Source organism: Dasypus novemcinctus, chromosome 12 (assembly GCF_030445035.2).
Source record: "Dasypus novemcinctus isolate mDasNov1 chromosome 12, mDasNov1.1.hap2, whole genome shotgun sequence".
Classification (NCBI taxonomy): domain Eukaryota; kingdom Metazoa; phylum Chordata; class Mammalia; order Cingulata; family Dasypodidae; genus Dasypus; species Dasypus novemcinctus.
The window spans coordinates 96782055-96807269 of NC_080684.1; the positions used below are offsets into that span (position 1 = coordinate 96782055).

At 55.8% G+C, this 25215-nt stretch overlaps 1 protein-coding gene across 3 annotated transcripts; it reads left to right on the forward strand.

Moving 5' to 3' along the window:
* The first annotated feature begins 1308 nt into the window (after positions 1 to 1308).
* Positions 1309 to 24612, forward strand: CSF2RB (colony stimulating factor 2 receptor subunit beta). 3 transcript variants are annotated; one of them, XM_071219048.1, is made up of 15 exons: positions 1313 to 1399; positions 8191 to 8298; positions 8993 to 9210; positions 9940 to 10063; positions 10946 to 11136; positions 14515 to 14672; positions 14749 to 14917; positions 15186 to 15321; positions 15465 to 15622; positions 17128 to 17267; positions 18146 to 18314; positions 19331 to 19421; positions 19615 to 19672; positions 20415 to 20515; positions 21147 to 24612. In XM_071219048.1, exons 3-15 carry the CDS (start codon positions 9135 to 9137, stop codon positions 22246 to 22248), a joined length of 2673 nt encoding a protein of 890 aa, XP_071075149.1. In that variant the 5' UTR covers positions 1313 to 1399; positions 8191 to 8298; positions 8993 to 9134; the 3' UTR covers positions 22249 to 24612. The 3 variants fall into 3 exon arrangements, with proteins under 3 accessions (XP_058164741.1, XP_058164745.1, XP_071075149.1); XM_058308758.2 differs by lacking the exon at positions 8191 to 8298 and having other exon boundaries at positions 1309 to 1399; positions 10943 to 11136; XM_058308762.2 differs by lacking the exon at positions 8191 to 8298 and having other exon boundaries at positions 1309 to 1399.
* Positions 24613 to 25215: the final 603 nt, after the last annotated feature.

The window sequence follows — 25215 nt, forward strand, 5'->3', positions numbered from 1 at the left end:
GGAGGGACGGAAGCTGGGGCGGGACTCCAGCTCAGACCCATCCCGTCCACTGGCCCCCGCCCGCCCCCTCCACGCCAGGAAGGGGCTGCGCCGCGGGCAGGAGCGCCAGGGAGGATTCCGGCCTGCAGCCGGCTCTCCTGCCCTCTGCTTGGGGCGGGTTTCTAAGCTCTTCCCAGCTGGGCCTGCCCTTCCTGGCAGAAGAAATCAAAGGACCATCCGGGCTCGAAGTCCAAATGCTTTTCCACCGCCTCCTCTCCCCTCGTCCCCACCCCAGCCACGGGACGGCTCTTCCTGGGAGGAACCTCTTCTTCCTTCACGCGGCGGAGCAGAGGGTCTGTATTGCTGATTTTCCCGTTCGCCTCAGGCTCCAGTAAGGCTCCAGGAGGCACTGCGACCTGCCCCATCTTTGTTTAAAATTTTGAGATTTTGTGCATTGTAGAATTTTTTGCATTGGCTTTCACTTTTTTATAATACGGCACTCAAATATTATTTCTTTTGATGACTGAGTTTTTTGTGCCCCCTTAAATTTTGCACCCAAGGTGAGTGTCTTGCTTGCCTGTCCCTAATCCAGGCCCTGCTTTGCTCAGGGAGTCACTTGTTCTTTCGTTTGTTCTTGGGTACATTCCTTCCTTCCTCGCACACATAGTCATGGGGGGTCTGCTCTGTGCCAGAGCTTGTGCTGGATGCTGGGAAGAGTGACGTGAACCAGAGCCAGGCTGCCCTGAAGACAGCGCAGGGAGGTGCAGGGCAGAGAGGACGGGGGGACCAGATAATACCAGCTAACACTTCCTGGGGGTCCCACTGCCAGGCTCTGAGCTGGCCTCACATTCGATTCCCACGACAGCCCTTCGAGGTTGGCACATCCATGTAAAAGTAACAGGTGAGGGTCCTGAGGTTTGGAGAAGTTACACGCAGGTAATTTGCACAAGGTCACTCCCTAAGAAGGAGTGGAGGTGGGAGTCAAACCCAGACCTGCCTGGCTCTGGGCTCTCACCTGCTCTGCTTATGGCAGCCACCTCCCCTCCATCCCCTGTGGGTAAGTCAGGAAGGCTGCATGGAGGAGGCCCCATCTGAGAGCTGAGACTTAAAGGATGCATAGGAGTTTTCAGGGAGACCAAGTAGGGGAACTAACTTCTGGCAGAAAGATACAATCAAGTGCAATGTCAGGGACCCTTGCACAACAACAGTGTCCACAATTCTAAGAAGCTGGCGGTGGGGGGGGCTGCATTTGAAGAGTCAGCTGTTCAGAAACAGGCAGGGACGGCACTGCTTCCTCTTTCTGCTTCTGTTTCCTAACAACGTCAGCGTGTCAGTGTGACTAGGAAGCTCGTGGGGCTTGCTGCTGTCAGGAGACGCCGGCGGACTCCAGCAGAAGGCAGAGCGGTCCCCCTGCCGAGAGGTACTACCTGCCTTTCAAGGGCAGGGCTGATGGGTGGGGGGGCATGTTATGTGGGGGGAGTGGGGAGTCTTGGATGGACAGGGATGGGGAGCGCCTGGGAGGGGCACGTGTGTGTTCTGCGGGCGTTGGGAGGCCAAGACTTGGCTTCTCGGGCAGACCTGAGCCCAGGGGCAGCCAGGGAGAGGAGCTGGCCAGGGGTGCCGACCTCTGACCAGGGCGCTGGGCAGATGGCTTTGGGTGGGTGGGTGGGCACCCGACCTCATCAGGGGATCCCGAGGGGAGGAGGCATGGGTGACGGGGAGAGCTTGGGCCCGGAGTCAGACCCCTGGGTGCTACGTGTCCGTGCTCTGTCACTAAGGTGTTGGTGGCAGTGGGGACGTCCCCTCCCCGCCGGGGGCTCATGTCTCGTCGGTGGAACGGGGAGAGGGCTGACAGTCTCTTGCACCCTGGTTTAGAAAGAGTGTCTGAGTGTATGTGTGTGCATGCATGAGTACACACCCGTGTGTACGCGCGCGTGTCTGTGTGTCTGTGGAGGTGCAGGCGTGCAGAGACAGGGATGCAGAGGGGGCAATCCCGGCACCTTGCTCTGCTCGGGCCCGGACCCCTGCAGCAGCTTGGGAAGCTCACTTTAGAACCGAGGAAGGGCCCAGAGACCTCCGTGGCCCTAGCCAGCTTACCATACTCTCCCGCCAAGAACGCGTTTTCACCATCACACCCTGCCCCAAACCGTGGTGAGCTGCTGCTTCTTTGGGTCTGGGCCCAGCTGTGTGTTACGGACCCCGGTGTTGGGTCCAAGTGGGGGGCGCTTCATCAGGGTCTGCCCGGGTGCTGGTCCTGGGGACGAGACGGCAGCTATGGGCGGGGGTCTGTGGTGGGGCCAGACTCCATGGGACTGTGCTAGAAAGGCTCTCAGGACAGGTCATGTAAGTGCAATTTTTAGTCTTCAAGTGACCGGCTGTTCTGTTTTTGCATAACCGGTTTCTAATTTCCTCTGCATGTCATCCTCTCTCCTGCTTTCTAATAGTTTTAAAATGAGTAGATCGCCTTTCCTATTAGCTTTTGGTCACTTTTTCTTCATTGATCAGTTTTCTTAGTTGCATGTCTCCCGACACTATGGGAGAGTTCATGAGTTGTTTGTATTTCATGTCATACAAGTAAATACATGGATATTTGCTTTATTAAAAATGTAAGCGAGGGGGTGGTAGGGTTCAATGGGACCTCATATATATATATTTTTAATGTAATATTATTACAAAGTCAATAAAAATAAAAAATAAAAAAAAATAAAAAAATGTAAGCGATACAGAATTACGCAGCATAAAAGAGAAAAGACCCCAGTCATCTCTGTCTCCTACTTTTACCTCCCACTCTCCACCTTATGTACCCTTCCAAATCTTTTTCTGACCACTTTGCAAGTATACAGTTTTTCATTTTGCATAAATGAGATTATAACATATGAATTGTTCTGTGACTTATTTTTTCATTTAATATTATGTCCTGGACAACTTTCTGAAATGATGCATATATCAATTTCATGTATTAATTTAATCCTAAGAAATATGTGGCATTTATTAGTATGGGTGCACCACAATTTAAGCCCCTAGTGATGGACACTTAATGCTCTTTCCAATCTTTCCACAGTAACTAAAGTTCTTCTGTAGCCTGGGTTCCTTGAAGCAGAATTACTGGGCTACAGTTTGTGCATTTAAATTTTTAATAGATATTATCAAGTCATCTTCAATGTAGCTGAGCTAATATATATCCCCATGGTGATGCATAAAAAGGCCAATTTCTCTCTAGGGTAATTATCAATCTTTTAATTTTGTCCAGTTTAATGGATGAAAATTATCTCAGTGTTGCTGGATCTTTTTTCTTTCTCTGATTTTGGGTGAGACTGCATCTTTCATATTATTCACTGACATTTGGATTCCTTTAATGATATTCATGGAGCTGTCCTTCGTTCATTTTCTTACATCTTCTTTTTCTTTTACATAACTTCAGGAGTGGCTCCTTTATTATGATATTAGTAATTTGCTTACATATGTTGAAAATATATTCTCCCAGATGGTCATTTGTCTTTTACTTCTTTGCCATGTTTAAGACGTCTTGCATCATATAAAAATGTTTAATTGTTTATTAGTCAAATCCGTCATAATTTTTTCCTTCATGTTTTCTTGTTTTAGTGTCTTGCTCAACCTGTGAAATTACAAGAATATTTTTCATGCTTTCCATTTTATCTTTGATTTTTCAATCAAAGATAAAAATCTAGATCACCGAGAATTTGGAAGGATGGGTGACATATAAAGTAGTAATCTAATTTTTTCCTAAATTATCATCTAATTTTCTCAAGATTATTAATTATGAGTAAGTGGTCCATCTTTTTGTCAGTTTTACTTCCTAAATTCCTACATATCCTAGGTTATTTTCCTTACTCTTTTCTTTTCCTATTGTCGAGTGTTATATTCCTAGGCCACACTGGCTTAATTATTTTTAATTTTAGAATGAGCTTGTCAAATTTATTAAAAATCCTTTTGGAATTTTGATTAAATTGCACCGAATTGAGAGATAATTTGGGGAAGAATTGACTACTGGGCAGCAACCCAATGGCGGGCAGTCTTCTCCAGTTTGAGCCTTTTGACATGGAAGCTACTAACATTGGCCATTGGTTTCTGATGGATACAGAAATGCAAAAATTCTAACTCTTAATTTGCCAAGAAATTTATTAGTTTGTTTGTTTAATCAGGAATGACTTGTATATTATCAAATATGTGGAGGCATCTGTCGAGATAAATTTTTTTAAAAAAATCTAAGTCCTAAATGGCATGAATAGATTTCTTAATGGCTCTCCTCACATTCCTGGAATAATCTTTCCTTGATTATGACTCTTTTTAAAATGTGTTTGCCAGATTTTTATATGAAATTGCTTTTGTCTTGAGTGAATTTATGGTTTGCTTTTTTATTTTTCAGCTTTTATTCCTCCCATTACATTTCTCCATGAGTTTAGAAATTTTGTCATACATTTTTATTTAGCGAGGGAAGACGCTTATTTTTTCTCTCTTCTCTCTTCCCTCCTCTCCTTTCTTCTACCCTCCTCTCCTCTCCTTTCTGTTCCTCTCCTTTCTGTTCCTCTCCTTTTTCTCTCTTTCTCACTCCCTCTGTCATGCGACTTCCCCGATGTTCTCCCTCATTCTTAGTGATGTTCCAGCTTTACATTTTCAGCACATATATTTTAACATAAGTTTTCCCTCAGTATATGGGTTTAATTAACATTTACATGCTCTTCCCAAACAAGACAAGACTCTAAGCGAGCTTTCAATTCTCTGCTGTCCTTCCTTAATCTCACAGCCAACTCCCACATTGAAACCGTCTGGGTTTTGGTTCCATATTGTTACTGTGTATTTATTTATTTATTTATTTTTAAATTTATAGTCAACTGATTTTTTTAAAGGTTTATTATTTTTTAATTTATTCCCCCCCCCCCACCCCCGGTGTCTGCTCTCTGTGTTGACTCACTGTGTGTTCTTCTGTGTCCACTTGCACACTCGGTGGCCCTGGGAAACTGTGTCTCTTTTTTTTTGTTACATCATCTTGCTGCGTCAGCTCTCCATGTGTGAGGTGCCACTCCTGGGCGGGCTGCACTTTTTTCATGAGAGGCGACTCTCCTTGCAGGGTGCACTCCTTGAGCGTGGGACACCCCCATGCAGGGGCGCCCCTGTGTGGCGTGGCACTCCTTGTGCATGAGAGCTGTACGTGTGGGCCAGCACACCACAGGGGTCAGGAGGCCCTGGGTATCGAACCCTGGACCCTCCATATGGTAGACGGACACTCTACCAGTTGAGCCACGTCTGCTTCCCTATTTATTTATTTTCATGCGTAACAGGTTCTTTACTTAACTGTAAGTCTCAGTTTTTTGTTCACCACTGGCTCTGGTATTGCACGCCATCTTACTTTCTTGAATGTTTTTTTCCCTCTGAAAATCAGCTTAGAGTAATTTTGTGACGAAAACCTCTGAAAAACTGTCTTTGTCCTTACATAACCCTTTTTTTTTTTCTCTTTCAGTTCAAAGAAAACATGGCTTTTTATGATTTTAGGTTTAAACATATATTCCCTAGTATTTTGAGAACATTAACTCTTTAGAGTTTAGGGTTGCTCTTGGGAAATCTACTAACCTCATCTTGTTCCACTAAAGGTAACATGTTCTGTTTGTTTGTCTCCTGGAAGCATCTAGGATTTCTCTTTTTTTCTTGGGGGACTGAAATTTCCCCAGCATGTGACTGGATAGTCGCTTTAATAAATGAATCTTGCTCTTCACTTAGAGGTCTGTTGTTGCTTTTTATGCCCAGTGAAATTTTCTTCTGCTATTTCCAATTGTATCTGTTTGGATTCAGATGGAAAAATCACGAACAATAGTGACTTAAACAGCAAAGAAGTTTATTTTACCCTCACATAAAAGATGTCCAAAAGGAGGCAATCTTAGGCTGGTATGGTTATTCCACAGGGACAAAAGGGATCCAGTTTCCATCTTCCTGCTACATCATCCTGACCTGTGGCTTCTGTCCTCAAGGTAACCTTATAGTCGGTGATGGCTGCTGAAGCTCCAGCCATTTACTTCTGAGTTGCAGGCCAGAAGAAGGAGGACAATCAGAAGGGCAAAAATGGATCCCCTCACCTGAGTCAACACTCTTTGAGGAGAATTTTTGGAAGGCACACCAAATGTTTCCAGTCACATCTCCTTGGATGACATTCAGTCATATGCTCATACCTAGTGTCCAGGGAGTATAGGATATTGTTTATTCTATGTAGCAATAAGCCCAGCTAAAACCTGGGTTTCTGTTACCAGGGAAGAAGGGGACAGGTAGGTAGCTGACTCTGTCTTACATACCTGTCCTTAATTCTTGCTGTCCTCTTTTTCCGGGTGTTGGACTTTTGAGATATCTTTTTCAAGTCTCAACTTTCTCTGATTTTCCATTTCCCAGCCCATACCTCCTGGGCAAACAAACATATTTGTTTGCAGTGTTCATTCTGCAATTTAGACCATTACTGAGATTATATGTGTATATATATATGTGTGTGTGTGTAATTATGGATCTAAAACCTTCAAATCTCAAGAACTCTGTTTGCTTTTTGTGTAGCAATCAGTTCTTTTAAATGTCTTTCATGCTGCAGATCTCCTTGAGGGTGCTAATTTAGTTGTTTTAAAGTTTTCTTTAGTTTCTACTCTATCTATGCATGTCTGCAGGAGTGTCTGCTGAGTCAGTATAGGTCGAATAAACATGTACGATAACGATGATTGGGAAATGACTTTACTGGTGTGGTGGTGAAGAGCACAGACCCCGCAGCCAACTTGCTGTGAGCTCCAATTCCAGCCTGTCCTTTGCTAGCTGTGTGATCACGGACAAGTTACTTAACACCTTTGACCTGTTTTCTCATCTCTAAAGTGGGGTTCTAATAGCAACCGACATATTAATACTGTAAAGCCCTTTGAACACTGTCTGGCTCTTGGTAAACATTCAATACAGATCAACTGCTAATATGAATTTTGTGTGTGTGAGAATTTTCTGCTTGTATTTGTGGATGACATTACTTTGTATTAGCCTTTTACAGGGTAAAGATATTAACCTTCATAATTGTGCTGCAGTTTTTGCACTTTGTCCTTTGCTTTATGCTTCGGTTATTTTTAAAAAATACAGATTTTTGTTTTTATGAAGTTACATCTGTTCGTCTTTGCCCATCTGATTTCTTCTACTGCTTTTTAAAAAAAGATTTATTTATTTATTTTTAATTTATTCCTCTCCCATTCCCCACCCCCCCAAAGTTGTCTGCTCTCTGTGTCCATTTGCTGTGTGTTCTTCTGTGTCCGCTTGTATTCTTGTCAGTGGCACAGGGAATCTGTGTCTCTTTTTGTTGTGTCATCTTGCTGTGTCAGCTCTCCGTGTGTGCAGCACCACTCCTGGGCAAGCTGCACTTTTTTTGTGCTAGGCGACTCTCCTTAAGGGGCACACTCCTTGTGCGTGGGGCTCCCTTACCCGGGGGACACCCCTGTGTGGCATGGCACTCCTTGCGCACATCAGCACTGCACGTGGGCCAGCTCCCCACATGGGCCAGGAGGCCCTGGGTTTGAACCCTGGACCTCCCATGTGGTAGGCGGACGATCTATCTGTTGGGCCAAATCCACTTCCCTCTTCTACTTCTTTTAAGCTTAGTTCAAAAGTATCACTTTTATGGTTTGCAAGTTTAATATGTTTTAACTTTTTACGTTCAATTTTTAAAATTAACCTCATATTTGGTCTGTGGCATGAAATGGGGATTTAAACTGATATATTCTTATGTTGTTATTCAATGATCTTTGCACTTTTTATTGAGTTTTCCATCATTCCACAATGATTCGTGATCTCACCTTTAGCATTTAGTAAATTCTTGGGGTAAAGTAGAATTTGTCTCCAGCCAGTCTCTCCATTGACCTACCTCTTGTGTATGTGTGTGACATCACGCCGTACTTTACTTATCAGATCCTTGAGATATATTTTTGCTATTGGTTAGAGCCTCCTTATTTACAAAAAATTCACATATTTTTTCCCTACGAGTTTCTGCAAAACCATCCAGTTTGACTTTGATTGGAATTGAGATAAATCTGTAACTTACTCTGGGGCGAACTGCTCTCTTTACACACGTGGTGTTCCTATTTGTGATAAGACTGAAACGTAAGCTTTGGAATTCTTAGGCTGGTCCGGGGAGGCCGACCAGCCCCGGGGACCCTCATGTGCCAACCCATGGCAATTGTCCCCATCTAGAGGCGCTTACGTGGGCAAACACTCGGTCCCAGCTCTGAGCACCCTCTGTTTTCCTGAGCATTTGCTGGACATCACATGTAGTTCTCACGACAGTCACAGGAGATCCAGGTACTTGTGCCCGTTTTACTGCTATGGACAGAGAGTTCAGGAATATTGGGATTTAGCCAGCGCCCAGCTTGGCGGGGGCAGAGCTCGGGTCAGCTGGGCCCGGAGCCAAGCTTCTCCCAGGCGGTGTGAGCATGTGTGCATCCTGGGTGAAATTTCAATCTTACTGGAAGAAAAGGCACCTCTTGGGAACTTCCCAGGGCCTGAGAGAAAGAAAATGAGGAAATCCCCAGGCTTCTGAGAAGAAAAGGGAACTGGCATTCAGAGGGTGGGGTGGGAGGGATGACGGTAAGTGGAGTGGGGGCGGGTTAGCGAGAGGCTCTGCCTGTGCAAGAGAGCGTGTGTGTGAGCTCACACCGGGGCAGGACAGGGCGGCATGCACACACAGCAGCCCAGGGGAACGTGGCACTCATCTACGGCCAGGAGCCCCCTCAGCGTCTCCCATCACCAGGCCCTGACCGGAGCGGGCGCCCTTGTTCAAGGCCGCCTCCCTGGTGGTCACACCCAAAGACTCTAGGGCTCAAGAGGAAGGGACTGTCCCCAGGGTGCCAGGCTGAGACAGCAGTGGGGACAGCAGCAAACGCCTCTGGGGCGCATCCCCGGATTCTCCCCACCAACACCGGTGGCGTCCCTGGGGTGCGGGTCGTGGGGCGGGGGTCACAGAGGAGAAACTCCCAGCTGACATCTCCTTCCGCAGGCGCCAGAGGAGCCAGGGCCCAGAGGACGGATTCACGAGCCTGTGACACGGCCCACCTGGGCCCCGTGCTGAGGGTCCCGAAGCTACCTCAGGAGGAGCCTCCCCTGTCCAGCCACCCGCCCAGCCAGAGACCACCGGGGAGATGGCAGGGACCTGGGGGCTGCTCCCCATCGCCCTGCTGGCTCTGTGCTGGGGGCCCGGCGCGGCGGGAAGCCAAGGTGAGTCTGCTCCCTGCCCCCCGCCGCGCCAGGCTCCCTTCTGGGGCTGGGGGAGGCCACCCCGTGGATACACAAGGAGGCCGCGGCCTTCAGTTCTCCTCGCTCCCCTAGTCCCTCCTCCCACAGGCCGCGTCTGCCGGCACAAGCCGCCTCAGGCTGTGCCGCTTCCCCGCATTCGAGGCCTCTGGCCTCCATGTCCCCGGCGAGCCTCTCTCTGCCGCTCCTTCCACCCCCGCTCCCCTGAGGCGCCACAGCGCCCTGCTCCCCGCTCCAGCGCCGCCTTCTCCTCACGTTGGGGTCCAGTGGGGGTGAAGCTCTGGCTCTGAGGAACGCCCCCCTGAGGGCTCCCACAGTCCTGGGCCGCGCTGAGAACTGCGGGGACCAGACCCCGTTCCCAGGCTGCAGGCCGGGCAGACCCCAGGCGGCCGAGGGGCCCAGGCCGGGGGTCCCTGCGGCCTGGCTCTGTCCCGCGGCGTGGGGGTGGGGGTGCCTTCCTCCCAGGCCACACTGCGGGGTGCTGGGGTGGGGCCTGGGCCTGAGCAGAGCCCGGGGCTCAGAAAGGGTGCTGGGAATCAGCTAGAACTGCTGACCCCCGGGACCCTCAGGCCCAGAGCCCCCTCAGCCTACCGGGAGAGCCCCCCCCAGGGCCAGGTGCCCGGCGGAGCTGGGGGCCCGTGGCTAGGGCCACTGGAGGGGAGAGGTGTGAGCCCTCCTGCCTCTCCCGGGCAGAGACCGTCCCCCTGCAGACACTGCGCTGCTACAACAACTACACCAGCCACATCACCTGCCAGTGGGCGGACACCCAGGCCGCCCAGAGCCTCGTCAACCTGACCCTCTACCGCAGGCTGAACGAGTGAGTGACGCAGAGGCCGGAGGGGGAGGGAGGAAGGGGAAGCCCCTGGGTGGAGCTGGGCCTGGAGGGGGTCCTGTGGCGGAGACAGAGGGGCTCAGGGTCAGCCTAGGGATGGGGCTGAGAGGGCCGGCGTGAGGGCGACCTGCCTGCCTGACGCTGGTGCTGACGTCGGGGCTTCTGGCAAGAGCTTCCGTGTGATTGTCCTTATGGATGATGAGGGTGATAATCTCCTACTGCCACACACTTTAACAAAATGACCCATGGCCCATTTCCCGGCTTTCCTCGACAGCCCAGTTCTTCTGTTTACCTCCATCTGCCCCCCGTGAACTTGCTCCGAGGGTTTCCCTCCCAACACTTCACCCTTATCAAGCTCCCCCCGGCCTCCGCGTGGTCAGGTCAATGCCAGCCCTCTCTGTGTGTGTGTCAGCGGCACCTGGCATCGTGGGCCCCCACTTCCCTGGGAAGGGCGTCCTCCCCTCAAGCTCGGGCCTCACCGGCCTCCAGTCCCCCTTCCTCCTTCATCCTTGGGTCCCCGGCTCTGCACGTGGGACGCCCAGGGCTCAGGCTTGGGCCAGCCCTAATGGCCCCAGCTCGTGAGTCCTTCCCTGAACCCCCATTTCAAGTTGCACCTTCAAGCCCACACGTCCACCTCCCCGGCTTGATCTGTCCACACAGTGTCCTCCAGGTGCCACACCACACGTTTCATTCTGTCTAACGTGCGTCTCGTCACCAGGACGTCAGCCCCAGGGGCAGGAACGCCCGTAGGTCTTGCTCAGTGCCGGCCCTGGCCTGGACGAGGCCTGGCACGCAGGGTCCATGCAGAGGGCTGTTGCCGGAGGGACGAGTCTAACACTCTGGGCTAACCGCGTCCTCTCCTAGCAGTGAGGACCCCCAGCCGGTGCCGTGCGAACTCGGCAACAGCCTGCCCTGGTCGGACTGCCCGGTGTCCCACTGCGTGCCCAGGAACTGCTCCATTCCCTACAAGGGCTTCGTCATTGCCGACAGAGACTACTACTCGTTCCAGCCCGACAGGCCCCTGGTCAGCCAGCGCACCTTCACGCTGGCCCAGCACGGTGAGGAGGGGACCCTGCTGGGGGGCCCTGTCTGATCAGTGGGCAGCAGGGGGCCAGGCTGCAGGGGGTGGGCTGGGGAGAGGGGGGTTTAGGTCTCTTGGGGGAGGAGTCTTTGCAGCAGGGACAACGTGTGGGGCCCTGGCCACTGGTGCACCCCACCCCGCCACTGGCCGCCCCCACCGCCTGCCAAGACCCTGGCTTCTGGGAATGAGGGCTGCCCTTGGGAAGGACAACGCTCATGCTTCGCGCAGAAAATGCCCAGCTTGCAAAATGCACTCATCAGCGTGCTCTCGTCCAATTTCCATAGTAACCATTTTATAGATGAGACACTTGAGGCCCAGGGAGCCTTAGGTGCTTTTCCACAGCCCAAAGGTGAGCAGCAATAAACTGCCTGGTCCGACTTACCGAGTGCTTCCCACACTCGAGACACGGAGCTTCTCCTCTCACTGCACTCGCCGAGCGGCCCGTTTGTCTCTGCGAGGCCACGTGGTACCTGGAATGATGAATGACTTGGGGGGCTGTGGATCATTCGTGTATCAATTGTTAGGCTTTGCTTTACTGTATATTTTAAACAAATACCACCAGCACTTCAAACTCACTGATTCAAAGATATTAGTGCTCAGACTGAGCCTAAAATAAAGCTGGAAGTTCATTTTTAAGAAACTAATAGACACGTGTGATAACCACGCAGGTGGCTAGCTTTTAGGAAGCTGCCTGGTCTTCTGTAATCCTTAAAGTAAGGCTGAGTCATTTCTATTTTTTTTTTTTTTTAAAGATTTATTTATTTTATTTAATTCCCCCCCTCCCCCGGTTGTCTGTTCTTGGTGTCTATTTGCTGCGTCTTGTTTCTTTGTCCGCTTCTGTTGTCGTCAGCGGCACGGGAAGTGTGGGCGGCGCCATTCCTGGGCAGGCTGCACTTTCTTTCACGCTGGGCGGCTTTTCCTCACGGGTGCACTCCTTGCGCGTGGGGCTCCCCCACGCGGGGGACACCCTTGCGTGGCACGGCACTCCTTGTGCGCATCAGCACTGCGCATGGCCAGCTCCACACGGGTCAAGGAGGCCCGGGGTTTGAACCGCGGACCTCCCATATGGTAGACGGACGCCCTAACCACTGGGCCAAAGTCCGTTTCCCGAGTCATTTCTATTTTGATCCCATTTCACTGACAGTGAAACTGGCCTTGAGAGAGTGAGACTTGCCTACACTCACAGCTGCTGTGTCTGAATTTAGAGTCCTGGATCCCAATGCTGGGCCCCCTCCCCCCTTGCAAGTGTGCCTGTGGGGGGCCCTGGCCTTGCTTCCTGCCTCTTTTCCCACAGCTTCACAAAGCTCTTGCCTGGGAGAGGGATGGCACAGGCCCGGGGTTCATTCCAAACAGGGTTCCAGAGCGTGTGTTGGAAGGATGAGAAGGTCCCGGCCTAAGCGGAGCCCCCGGGCAGAGGCTGCTGGGAAGGCCGGGGACCACTAGACGTGGTGCGGTGGAAACTACGGAAGGCGGGCGTGTAACACGACCAGAGGGCAGAGGGCGAGGACCCCGGGAGAGCCGCACAGGCTTCCCGGAGGAAAGAGCTCGGCCGTGACCTGAAGGGCAGTTGGGAGGGGAGAGTGGTGAAAGCATTCTTGGCAGAGCAAGCAGCATGTGCCAAGGCCGGGAGGCTCGAGGGTGCAAGGCATGTTGGGAAAGCGGCTAGTGGCTTTGTGCTGTGGGCAGTGGCCGGAGAGCAGAGGGGGTGCGGGCAGGTGCCCGGCCCTGGAGAGGCTTCTCTGCCCAGCAAAGGAGATAGAGTTCACTCTCTGTTGATGCAGTTGATTAAAGGACTGTGACATGGTCTGGGGGAAAGATGGGGGCAGCGGGGTTGGAGAGCAAGGAGGATTGGAAGGAGCAGGAAGGGCAGGAAGGGACTCGTATGGACTGAAGTAGATATGGCCAGGGGGACGAGAGGAAGATGCAAATCAGAGTAAGGAAGAGTGTTCCCTATTGAGCACCTGCGTGTGCCAGAGTGCAGGGACCAAGCTGTGTCCCTGTCCCTGTGGAGCTCCAGGCCTGCTCTCGGGGAAGGCTTCCTGGTGGAGGCGGTGGGACGGCTCAGGCACGAAGGCGCATGCTGCTCGGCCTCCGGGGGGCATCTGTGGAGTCGGGAGGTCAGTTCCTGCCACAGGCGTTGGGCAATGAATCAGGGAGGCTGAGCAGTGGCAGGGGACAGATGCGCATCTGCTCTGCTCTGAGGTTCCCACTCAGAAGACCTTGGGCATTTCACTTCCTCTACCAGTATCTCCCTCTGAGGAAGGAGTGGGCAGGCTAAATGTCGCCGGCGGGGGACTAGGTCGGGCTGGGGTTCCGGGTGCTCTGTTGGCGGCTGCGTCCTGGAGCTCTGTGCTGAGCATTCTCCCTTCATGCTGGGCTCAGGCGCTGGGAGTGCAAGGCTGGATTGGCGACGCCTGCTGCGGCTCTGGGTGGGGACGGGGTCAGCACGCTGTGTCTGCCGTGCAGAGAGGAGTGGTTCTGAGGGGCTCTGGCCGCGGCAGGCCTGAAGGCCGAGTTCCAGTCCTGGAACACGTCCCTCCTGTTTGCGCTGTGACTGGCTCTGTGGTTAAGCGCCATCCCTCAAATCAGGCGCAGACGCTTCAGAACAGGAGCCAGGCCCTTCGCCTCGGTGTGTCTTCCCATCTGGGCGGGTGTGTCCCAGCAGACCCCTCGCTGTCAGCTGCTGCGGTCATTTCAGGAGCGGTCTCTGAAGGGGGCCTTCCCGTATTTGCTCATTCACTCATCGATACTTGACCCCACATTCCCTGAGGGGCAACATCTCAGGCACTGAGTACAGGGAGGGGGCTCCACCTCTGCCGCCCCAGCTCCTCATGAACTCGGGGAGACAGACCCAGACACACGCACACATCAGGATGCGGTACGGGCTGGAAGGGACAGGCAAGGGAGCGGGGGCTCTGCCCCGTGGAGGAGCATCCAGAAGGTTCTTGGAGGAGCCGTCTCTCACGAGCCCTGGCAGAGGCTCAGGACCCTGGGCAGGCGGACAGCAGACGCAGGAGGGGCCTGCGTCGCGGCGCCCTCTGCTGGGAGGAGGCCACAGGGGCCAGAGGGTGGGCACTGGAGCTGGGCATCGAAGGCTCCGTCACGGTGGTCGGCGCTGCTCAGCGGGTTCGTGCTACACACGCCAGGCAGCCTCCACCGTCTTCGTTCCTTTCCGTGCGTCCCACCCAGCTTTCCAGACGACCCCTGAGGCCGGCAGAAGGGCGGGTCTTGCCCAAGGTCACTGCGCTGGTGGGGGCAGCGCTGGGCCTGGCCCCAGGGTCTGTGCACCCGAAAGCCCCGGGAGGCTGCCCTGCTGGGGCGCCCACCCCTCACACAGCCCCGCCTTCCTTCCCAGTCCAGCCCCCCACACCCCAAGACCTGCGCATCAACGGCTCCGGGGACGCTCTCGAGCTGAGCTGGAGCGTGGCCCTCGGGGGTCCCCGGGGAAGCTGGCTGTCCCAGAGCGACCTGGAGTTTGAGGTGGTCTACAGGCGGCTGCAGGACTCCTGGGAGGTAGGCAACCGCGGCAGGCCCGCCCCGCGCCCGGGTCCTGGACCACGGGCCTCCTCAGCACCCCCTCTCTCCCCAGGAGGCCCCCACCCTCCTCTCCAGCTCCCCCCAGGCCATGCTGGGGCCGGAGCTCCTGGTGCCCAGCAGCAGCTACGTGGCCCGAGTGCGCGCCCGGCTGGCCCCGGGCTCGGGCTTCTCCGGGCGGCCCAGCGAGTGGAGCCCCGAGGTTCGCTGGAACTCCCCGCCAGGTAAGCAGCCCGCGGCCGGGGGGCCTCTGCGGGCAGGGTGGGCGGCACGGCTGCTGGACGGGGCTCAAGGGCACACGGCGGGGCTCGGGCTCCCCCACTCCCTGACGGAGGGTCCCGGCCCGCTCCCCCCGTGGGCACTGCGGGGGCAGAGGCTGCACGTGGCTCCCTCCTGGCCTGGCTCCTGCACCTTCCGGCTCACACCCCCGACACCCGTAACCCCCAGCATTCACCCCAGCTGTGCTCAAGGCGCGCGATGTCTCCCCTCCAGGGGACGAGGCCCAGCCCCGCAACCTCCAGTGCCTCTTCAATGGGGCCGACCTGCTCAGCTGCTCCTGGGAGGTGAGGGCCGAGGTGACCAGCTCGCTCTCCTTCACCCTCTCCTACAAGGCCAGCCCCGACGCCGGGTGAGCGGCTCCTTCCCCCTCACCCCTGCCCAGCCCTGGCCCTGCCCGCCCCGGGCCTCCTCCTCCCCTGGAGGCCCCAGCAGGAGCCCCCGCACAGCCCCCGGGCCCTTCCCCCTCCCGCCTCACCCCCGCCTGGTCTCCAGGGAGGAAGAGTGCGCCCCGGTGCTGGTGGAGAAGCCCGAGGGCCCCTACACCCGGCACCGATGTCAGATCCCCGTGGCCGACCCCTGGGCCCACGGTCAGTACACGGTCTCTGTTCACCCCAAGAAGGAAGAGAAGCCCATAAAGAGCTCAGAGAACAGTGAGTGTGTCCCCAGCCTCCCGGGTGGGTGGTCCCCGGCCTGCGAGCTTCGTTGTGCACCCAGAATAAACTCGGGGCCCTGCATGGCGGGTTCCTCAACTTCAGAGAACATCAGGAACTAAACATGAACAAAATAGTTCCCATCTCCACTTGAACTTCTCAAGAAGTACAAAAGGGTAGCAAAAAAAAAAAATCTTTAGAAAGATACAGTTGATAACCCAAGGGACACTTCTTAAAGCTCCTTTCCCCTCTTTTTTTTTTCTTTACTTTTTTTTCTTTTCTCCCCCTCTCTCCTGCTCTCTTCTCCTCTCTCACTCTGCAGCTTCTCTGAAGGTTGCCCTGCTGACCTTGCTCTCCTGCCTTCCCACGTTCTCTCCCTGATTTCCAACGTTCTCCACTAGCTGCCGAATCAGTCACCAGCATAACTGGTCTATGATCTCCTGCTTCCATTTGCCACTGCGTGTTGTGTGCAAGTAGATTGCAGACCTGGGCAGGGTACTGTCCCTACTTCCTGGCAGGAAGCAAGAGCTCCAGTGCAGAGGAAAGTCCTGGAATTGTCCCATGATGCCCTGCTCTCCTTCCCTCCGTCTCGGGTGTGTGCCCGTCTGGTCTGAACCCACCACATACCCTCTGTGGTTCCTTACTGACAAAAGGGACTCCTGGGGTTCAAGTGCATGACATTTATAAAAGCCCTGGGAAGAAGCGTGGCACATGGGGGACCTCAGCCAGCCCCAGTCGCGAGCACTATGCTTATCAGAGGCCTGAAGGCTGCTTGGCTAGTGGGGGTGGGACCAGAGCTTCTGACTCCAGGACTGGCTTCTCCTTTCTCTGCCCTTTGCTCCTTCCAACGTGCTGGTCAGCCCACCGAGCGGGAGGTGCCGTCGGCACGGGGCTCCCCTTTCTGGACAGAGGGGGGCTCCGTGGCTCAGTGGAGGCCTGCGAGGTGTCCTTGTCTTTGGGTGATGCCTGGGGTGGAGCTGGCATTGAGCTCAGGGCCCAGCGCCTGGAGCAGGTGCGCGGAGCTGTGGGGCCGGGCTCCCGGACGCAGGCTTGGCCCCTCCCGTGGATGGGCTGCCTGTCCTTCGGCAAGTCACAGCAGTGTTCCGCGGCGCTTTCCTTCTGGGAAATGGGAACGGTGTTTCGTACCTCCCATGCGGGGCTGCTTCTAGGACTGAAGGAAACCATGGCCGCAGGGCCAGCAGGCGCAACGGTGCGGGGACATGGTCCCCGCTCTAAAGGGGAAACCAATCCCTAGTGCTTTTCTTTTTACTTTACCACTAGAACTAGTTCATGCCTAGGGCTGCCTTGCTCTAAGTAAGCGGATCTCAGCATATCCCAAGAGAAGGGCTGCTCAGCTCCAAACAGGGAGGATGTGGGAAGGCAGAGCCCGGCCTCCCAGGGCCTGGGGCCAGCGCAGACCGAGGCCGTTGCCAGCAGTGGACATTGGGACGATCCCATTTGAGGGCCGATGCTAGGACCACCCCTGTGGGCTTCCCTCCCTCCAGTCCAGATGGAGCCTCCAGACCTCAACGTGACCAACGACAGGGGCAGCTACAGCCTGCACTGGTCGGCAAAGAAGCTGTTCTACAACCACATAGAGTACACATTCCAGGTCCAGTACAGGAAGGAGGCGGCCACCTGGGAGGTGAGGCCCTGCGGCGGGGAGGGCGCGACGGGAAGGCACCTAGCAGGGCTGCCACCTCCCAGGGGTCCAGGGGACCCATTGGGGGTGGCCACAGGGACTTTGCTATCCTGACCTCAGTAGGCAGCTGGCCGCGTTCCCACCTCCTGAGACTCAGAGGACAGTTGTGACTCAGGTGAAATGAATTCACTCGACACTGAATTACAAAGGGTCACAGACCACCAGGCCAGGAGGGCCCCGAGACCACTGGGACGGATTTTCAAGAGCTGCAAAGCCCTGGGGACAGTTGTTGAGCGAAATCTTCTCCAGAACCCCCGTGTGCAGCCTCTGGGAGCAGATGGCTCTGATGGAGCGGGTGGCCCCGGGCAGGGCTCAGGCTCCAGCCCCCAGCCTGGGGTCCACGGGGTGCATGGCAGAAGCCACTGAGCCAGGCCCAGTCCCCAGGCTGGAGGTGGGGAAACCGAGGCCAGAAGGGGTGTTCCGGGTGGAGCTCAGAGAGGCCCCGGGACCCTGAGGCCCTGCTTCAAAGGCAGAGGCTGGGGCACACCCTGCATCCCCGGGAGCCATCCCTGGGGCCCAGGCACCCCAAGAGGAGGAGGAGGTTGGGGGTCTCAAAACGAGGGCTGACCCTGAGGCACTGCAGCCTCCTCTGTCGCAGGGGCTCGGTGAGAGGTGGAGCCCCCAGTGCCATCTGAGCGCTGCCCCTGAGGACACCAAGGCGGACCCGGGGGGGAGGGAGGTGCAGCAGCTCTGGGGAGGCAGCCGCAGCACAGACGGAAGGGAGGCGGGGAGAGCCAGGGCATGGGCACGGGGAGGGCGTCAGCTGCGCCCCAGGGCCCGGGAGGGTGGCTCGGCCTCAGCCCCCTCCCCTCTCCCCGCAGAAGAGCAAGACAGAGACCCTCCAGAACACCCACAGCATGTCCCTGACACCTCTGGAGCCGTCCACCACGTACCTGGCCAGGGCCAGGGTGAGGGTCAAGCCCACTTCCGGAGGCTACAATGGGCCCTGGAGCGAATGGAGTGAGGAGTACACCTGGACCACGGAGTGGGGTATGTGTCCCTGGCGGCCAAAGCCCCTCTGCCACAGCCCAGCTGCACGGTGGGCAAGGGGCAGTGGGGGGATCTGAGGGCCCAAGCCCCTTCTCCAGGCATCCTCTCCTCCTTCATGGCTGGTCACTGGAAAAGGATAGCTGGGGTGCCACCAGACTGCGGGAGAGGCCTAAAGAGCTGGTCTCGCCCTCAGCCCTCCCGCAGCCTGGAGCTTAGGCCTCTGTTAATGTGACCCATGGCTTCATCTGTGGCAGTCACATCCCAGTGCGTCCTCAGCCCGAGCTTCCGGCTGCCTTGGAAGCACAGACACCAGGACCTGCCGACAGCGGCCTGGGATCGGAACGTTGTGATAGTTTTTAATCTTCCTCACCTCTGTCCCTTTCCTTGGCCCCTCACCTGTTCTCATGGTGACCACTGGAGACACGTACGATGACGAGGGCCTGTGCGTGGTGTCAGGGGGACAAAGCAGGTTGTGGGGGCATGCACCTGTTACAGCCACCAGGACCGAGCTCAGGCAGAAGGGAGGGCTGAGCCTCCAGGCCAGGGGAAGGCAGAGAGGGTGGTCCTGGAGGAGACCTGTGGGGGCATCAAGGTCTGAGCAGCAGGAGGGGTCAGGGCCCTTCCTCTGCCAACATGCCTTTCCCCCATCTCTGCCTCTCCAAAACCTCCCTGTTCCCCAAGGCCCAATTACATGCTGCCTCCTTCAGGAAGTCTTCCCTGATTGCCATGAGTTATAGCCATTGCCTCCCCATGTATCAGCTGCCACTGGAAACGATTTACTGTCCCGAGTCCTCCCTGCGCACTGACCGTTGTGGGGGGGGTCAGCCCAATGCTTAGCATGTACCCGCCCCCACACCCGGGCATCCCCTGTGCCAAGGCCCTTCTGGGGTTCTATGCCCACCCAGAGCAGGGTCTGGGAGGGCACCGGCCCTGCCCCAGCCCCCCTCGCCGCCCGAGCCTCCGCCCGCCCCTCCTGCAGCATTCACCCCCCTTTCCCGTCCTGGCTGCCCTGGCAGCTCTGCCTGTGTGGGTGCTGGCGCTCATCCTGGTCATGCTGACGCTCGCCTTGGTCCCAGCGCTCCGCTTCTGCGGCATGTACGGCTACAGGTAAGGGGTCGCCACGGGGCAGGCGGGCGGTGCCAGGGCGTCACGCAGCCGGGGGCTCCCTCCAGCCCCTGCTCAGTCACCAACCTCCCGTGGGGCCTTGAGCAAATCCCACCTCCTCCCTGGGCCTCGGTTTCCCCTCCGACTGAGAACATGGGAGCAGCTGGCCCCTCTCACCTCCCTGGTGTCTTCCCAGGCTGAACCGGAAGTGGGAGGAGAAAATCCCCAACCCCAGCAAAAGCCACCTGTTCCAGGTAGGGCCTTGAGGGCGGCTGCAGCGGGGTGGGGTGGGGGGAGTGGGCTCTCGCTCCTGCCTGCCGGTGCCTCTGTCCCCACCCCCTCCTTCCCCTCCCCGTGGGTTTGGCGTGGCGGGGGAGCTTTAAGAGGTCAGCAATGCCGTTCCCGGGCCCCAGCGGCGAACAAGCCTGCCCTGCCGGCCGGGAGCTCCAGGTGGAGCAGGAGCAGGAGACTTGAGGGCAGGGACGCCTTCTCCTGGGGTGGGGAGGCGGGTGGAGTCTGAGCTGCATCTGGCAGGATCGGGGTGGCGCCGGGGGGAGGTGGGCAAGGTGCCTGTGAGCTGAGGGCACGGCGCAGGTGAAGGCCTGCAGGTGGGCCAGGAGCCTCCGTGAAGGGAGCCGGCGCTGGGAGGGAAACTGGGCTGGGGCTGGGCAGGGTGTGGCCTGCTCCCGGGGCCCTTGGTTGGGGGGGGGGGGGAGGCCAGCCTGGAGGAGGAGTGGGAGGGGCTCGGGCCCCCTGGGGACAGGACTTGGGAACAGAACCCCTGGCCTTGGTGCTCGGGGACCTCGGGGGCGCCGCAGACCCGCCCTGGGCCTCGCTCCCCTGCTTCGGAGGCCGGGGCGCGGCCTGACGCCCGTGAGAGTCCTTCCAGGTCTGGGAGGCTCAAGGAACCCTCCTGGTCACCACTGCCCCCTGGCCCACGCCCCCTTCCCGAGGCCCCTCAGACCCCACAGGCAGAAACGTCCTTCCTCTTCCCAGAACGGAGGCAAGGGGTTCCAGCTCCCGGGCAGCACGGCGGCCTTCAGCAGGAGCACCCCACACAAGGAGCTGTGGGGCGGCTACCTTCCTGAGTTCGAGGGGTGAGTGTCTGCGCCCCGGGCAGGACAGGGGGCGACCTCCTCGTGCACATCAGGGTCTCTGGTGAGGGGCTTTGGGCTGTGGCTCACTGTGAAGAAGTCTTTATGATTTGTGCTAAAGCAGGAGGCACCTCAGGTGGACATCAGTAAGAACTTCCTAGGCCCCTGGTTAGCAGAGCGCCAGGAGGCTGGAACCTACGAGCTCTGCCTGCCCCCCTGCCTGGGAGGCTCCTCACTGCTGAGGCCTCCAGGCTTCCCCGGAGCCTCAGTGGGGGCAGTGGGTGCAGCCCCTCAGGCCAGGGCATTCAGCTCACACAGTCTCTTCCTTAAGGAGAGCTGGGTGCCTGATTGACGGACTGAAGGAGTTACGGGTGGCCTCATCCTAGGGTGGTGGGACATCCCCGAGGCCAGGGGAGAGGGAGAGCAAAAGCAGGGGGGTCTGGGCACGGGGTCCGCGGGGAGGTGAGACAAAAGCCCGTCCTTCTCTGGAGCCCAGCCCCCCCAGGTCGCCCTCCTGAAATGCGCACCGGAGCCCGGGGTGGGCTCGGGAGTCCCGAGGCACCCCTCGCCCCGCGCCTGAGCTGGGGCACCTGCACGGGGTGGTCCCAACGTCTCCCCTCTGTCTTCCCCGCAGGGTGCTCCCTGCCGTCTGCGGGGACAGCGAGGTGTCCCCTCTCACCACAGAGAGCCCTAGGGATGCCCGTGACGCGCCATCTGGGCCTGGCTCGGCGCCAGCCGCCTCCGACCTGCCCCCGGAGCAGCCCCCCAGCCCCCGGCCTGGGCTGTCGGCCCCCTCGGGCAGGCCCGAGGGCCGGGTCTCCAGCTTTGACTTCAACGGGCCCTACCTGGGGCCACCCCACAGCAGCTCCCTGCCTGACCTCGGGGGCCAGCGGGCACCCCCACAGGCGGGCGTGAGCGGGGAGCCGCCTGCCCCGGGCTTCCTCGTGTACATGTGTCTGCCCGCGGCGGGGCAGATGCAGCTGGTGCCCCTGTCCCAGGCCCTGGAAGGAGGGTGGAGGCCCCCTGCGGGGGCTGAGGGGAGCCCCTCCCTGAGGGCAGGGGATGGCCCTAGCCCACTCCCCTCTGGGCCGATGGCAGGTGCACAGGGCCCCCAGGACAGCCCAGCTGCGCTGCCCACCGGGGGCCCTGAGGACGGCGCCCTGGCCTCTGGCTATGTCACCTCTGCAGACCTGGCACTCAGCCCATCCCCCGCAGCCCCGTGTGTCTCCCTGACTTCCCCTCTGGACCTCCCCTCCGACCAGAACCCCAGCCTCAGTCCTGGCCTGGCCGCTGGAGCCCCCAGAGCCCCAGCCCCTCTGCAGCCAGGCTTTGAGGACTATGTGGGGCTCCCTGCGACCATGGGCCAGCCCCCCAAGCCCACTCCGGGCAGCCCCAAGCCCCCTGCAGCCGGCAGCTCAGCCCCGAGCCCAGGGCAGCCCCGGGCACCCGAGGCCCCGGTGTCCCCGCACCCCGAGGGCCTGCTGGTCCTGCAGCAGGTGGGCGATTACTGCTTCCTCCCTGGCCTCGGGCCCGGCCCCCTCTCACCCAGGAGCAAGCCCTCTTCTCCTGGACCTGGTCCCGAGACGGGGGGCCTGGAGCAGCTTATCCACGCCAAGAAGCCCCCGGGCCAGGCCGTGCCCCAAGTGCCGGCCGTTCAGCTCTTCAAAGCCATGAAGCAACAGGACTACCTGTCGCTGCCCCCTTGGGACGCAAGCAGGGCTTGGGAGGTGTGCTGAGACCCCCGGGACTGCGGAAGGAGTGCGGGGACAGAGGGCCGTTCTCGCCCAGTGAGCCGCTGTCCTGCTCCCTGGTGTCCCTGCAGAGCCGAGGAGGGGCCTCCATGCGGAACGGGGTGGAAACCTGGAAAAGGGGTGAGCCAGGCCTCCTGTGCTTGACCTTCAGCAAATCACGTCTACACGCACACTTTCCAGTTAATTTATTCTCAGATCTGGCATCGTTAGCGTTTCCGTAGGTGCTCATACTGTTTCCCCTTTGTGCTCTTTTTCATCCAGTTTCTTTTGCTGTTGCTCTTTTTCAGTGATTTTTAAAAGTGTCTAAGTTAGAGTGAGTCGGGGTTCGAGCCAAGCCTGTTCTGAAATTGAGGCCCCTGTGGTTGTACCTGAGGCCGGTCAGCCGCCCGTCCCCCAACAGGACAGGCCCGAGGCAGGTGGCCCTGGGGCGCTGTGGGCTTGGAAGAGCAGCGGAGACTGGGCAAGCTCCCCACACTTACCTGCCGCTCCGCGGAATGGGGCGTCCAGGCCGGCTGGGGGCTGCAAGGAAGGCACGCGAGCAGCTGTTTGTGCACCCCGGGAAGCCCCTGCGGGCTCTCCCATGATGACCGGGACTCTGGGGCCCCCGAGGCCCTGCAGTGAGACGAGCACAGACCGACCTGGGAAGGGCTGAAAGGGGCTGCCGGGAGCCCTTCACGGGCTAGCTGGGGGCACGTGGGGAAACGCGCAAGGAGAGCGGCAGCAGGAACCCAGGGGCTGCCGTAGGCGAGTGGGGAAGCACTGCTCAAGAGCAGGAATACGGAACAGGGTCGAGGGACGTGGACGTCTCAGGACGCTCAGTGCAAAGCACCTAGCGCTCCTCCCTTCCACAAATGCCATCCCCACTCAGGCTTCCACTGACGGCGTGGAAGGGCTCCGTGGATGTCGGGCCTTCACTGGGGATTACCGTTCTTTGAAATCTTTGCCTTTCTGATATGGAAAAAAAATCTGGCATCAGATTGTTTTAATTTGCCTTATTTGGTAATCACCAGGTTTGCACATCTTCCTAGTTTCTGGGGCTTTGGTGTATGTTAGTGAGCTAAGCCCGGCAAGGCCTTTGCTCTGTTGCGTGGTCAGCGTTTTCTGATGAAGTTTTTTAAATGATTTGTGCGCGGCCTTTCAAGAACGGTGCACTTTTTTTTTTCCTACTTTGTGGTTTGCCTCTTAATTTTGTACGCATGGCTTTTTGGTATACACAAAAAGCCAGTTGTCACTGGCTCCACCAGGGAGCTCCTGATGTCAATGGCTCCACTTTTGGTGTCCCCACTTCAAAATTGCATTTGTGCCAATTTATATTTGTTCTAGTTCTTTTTGGGTTTTAAGCTTCCCATTAAATTTTTAAAGTATTTTGGAATTTCATTTGTGAAATTCTTTTCACAAATCAGCTTTGTGATTTCCCCAAATGAGAAGTCATCTATCCTTTGTCCATGTAGTTGAAATGCCACTTTTATGATCTAGAAAGTCCTTGTATCTTAGTTTCTAGACATTCAATTTATTACATTGTTCTCTCTTTTGGCATCCCACTGTTTTGAGTATGTAGGTTTATTTGTTGATACATGGCAGAGATCTGTTCTTGTTATTTTTGTTCTCAAATTCCCTGTTTATTGCAGCAATGTCTGTTGTAAAATAAAACAACTTGACTGTCAATAGTGGAGTTAATATGCAAATTTTGGTACATTCTAAAGTAGGCTATGCTGTTCAAAATGAAGTGGACCTCCATGCATTAGAAAGAAGTTCAAGATATTACGGAATAAAATATGTACTAGAGTAGACTTACTGATATTCTACTATAAAATTATTGTGATGAGTAATAGAAGAAATTTTAGCATTGAGTGGAGAAAGTGGCCACAGTAGTTGCTGAGGGCAGGGAGAGGGGAGAAGAGATGTGATGTAGGGACATTTCTGGGATTTTGAGTTGTCCTTAATGATATTGCAGGGTCTGATGCTGGGCTTTATATATCCTGCCATAACCCACTGAATGTGCTGGGGGAGAGTGCGAACCACAGGGTAAACTATTATCTGTGTAGTGCAACAGTGCCCCAAAATGGGTTCACCGAGTGTGACGAGTGTGACACAATGATGAGGGAGGTTGTTGGTGTGGGAGGAGTGGGGCTGGGGGGTGAGGAGTGTACAGGAACCTCTTATATGTTTTAGTGTAACTTTTTTGTGTGATGTACATATCTTCAAAAAAATACAATTTCCAAGAATGATGTGGTGGGGGTGGGTAGTGGGTTATATGGGAACTTCTTATGTTTTTTGTTTTTTTATGTTTTTAATGCAAAATTCCTTGTGATCTATTAACTTTAATTAAAAAAAAAAGATATTTCAAAATGTTTGGACATCATTAAATGAAAAAATTTTAATATGATATGTATAGTATAAAACCAAACAACCCTAAACTGCTGTAGAGTGTGGGAGTTGTTGATGAGGGGTTGCTATTTGAAATCACAATTACGTTCTAAGCAGTCTGAATTCTGTTAAACAAAATGCCTTTTGTTCTTTGAGGCATTCCAGTGAGTTGGGGGACAGATATGATGAGTAAAGGATGGTGTGTGGACAGGGGGCTGTGGAAGGCTGAATTCTTTGCCAACAGCATGAGAAGCAGGTGGAATGCATGGGAAAATCCTAGAAGGACTGAGGAAAAAAGAAGGACGATGGGGAGCATCCTATTAGCAGCATACCTATAGTAAAAACTAATTATTCATTGTTTATCTGAAATTCACATTTAACTGGGCATCCTGTATTTTATCTGGCAATCCTAGTCATGAGAGTGGAAAACTGAGACTGCATTTCCCATACAAATAGCCAAGAACTAGTGAGAGCTTACCTGGATCCACTCATTTCATCTTCACAGCCCTATGATGTGAATACTCTTTATCATGCCCATTTTATAATTGAAGAAACTGAGGCACAGAGAGGCCGTGTAACTTGCCC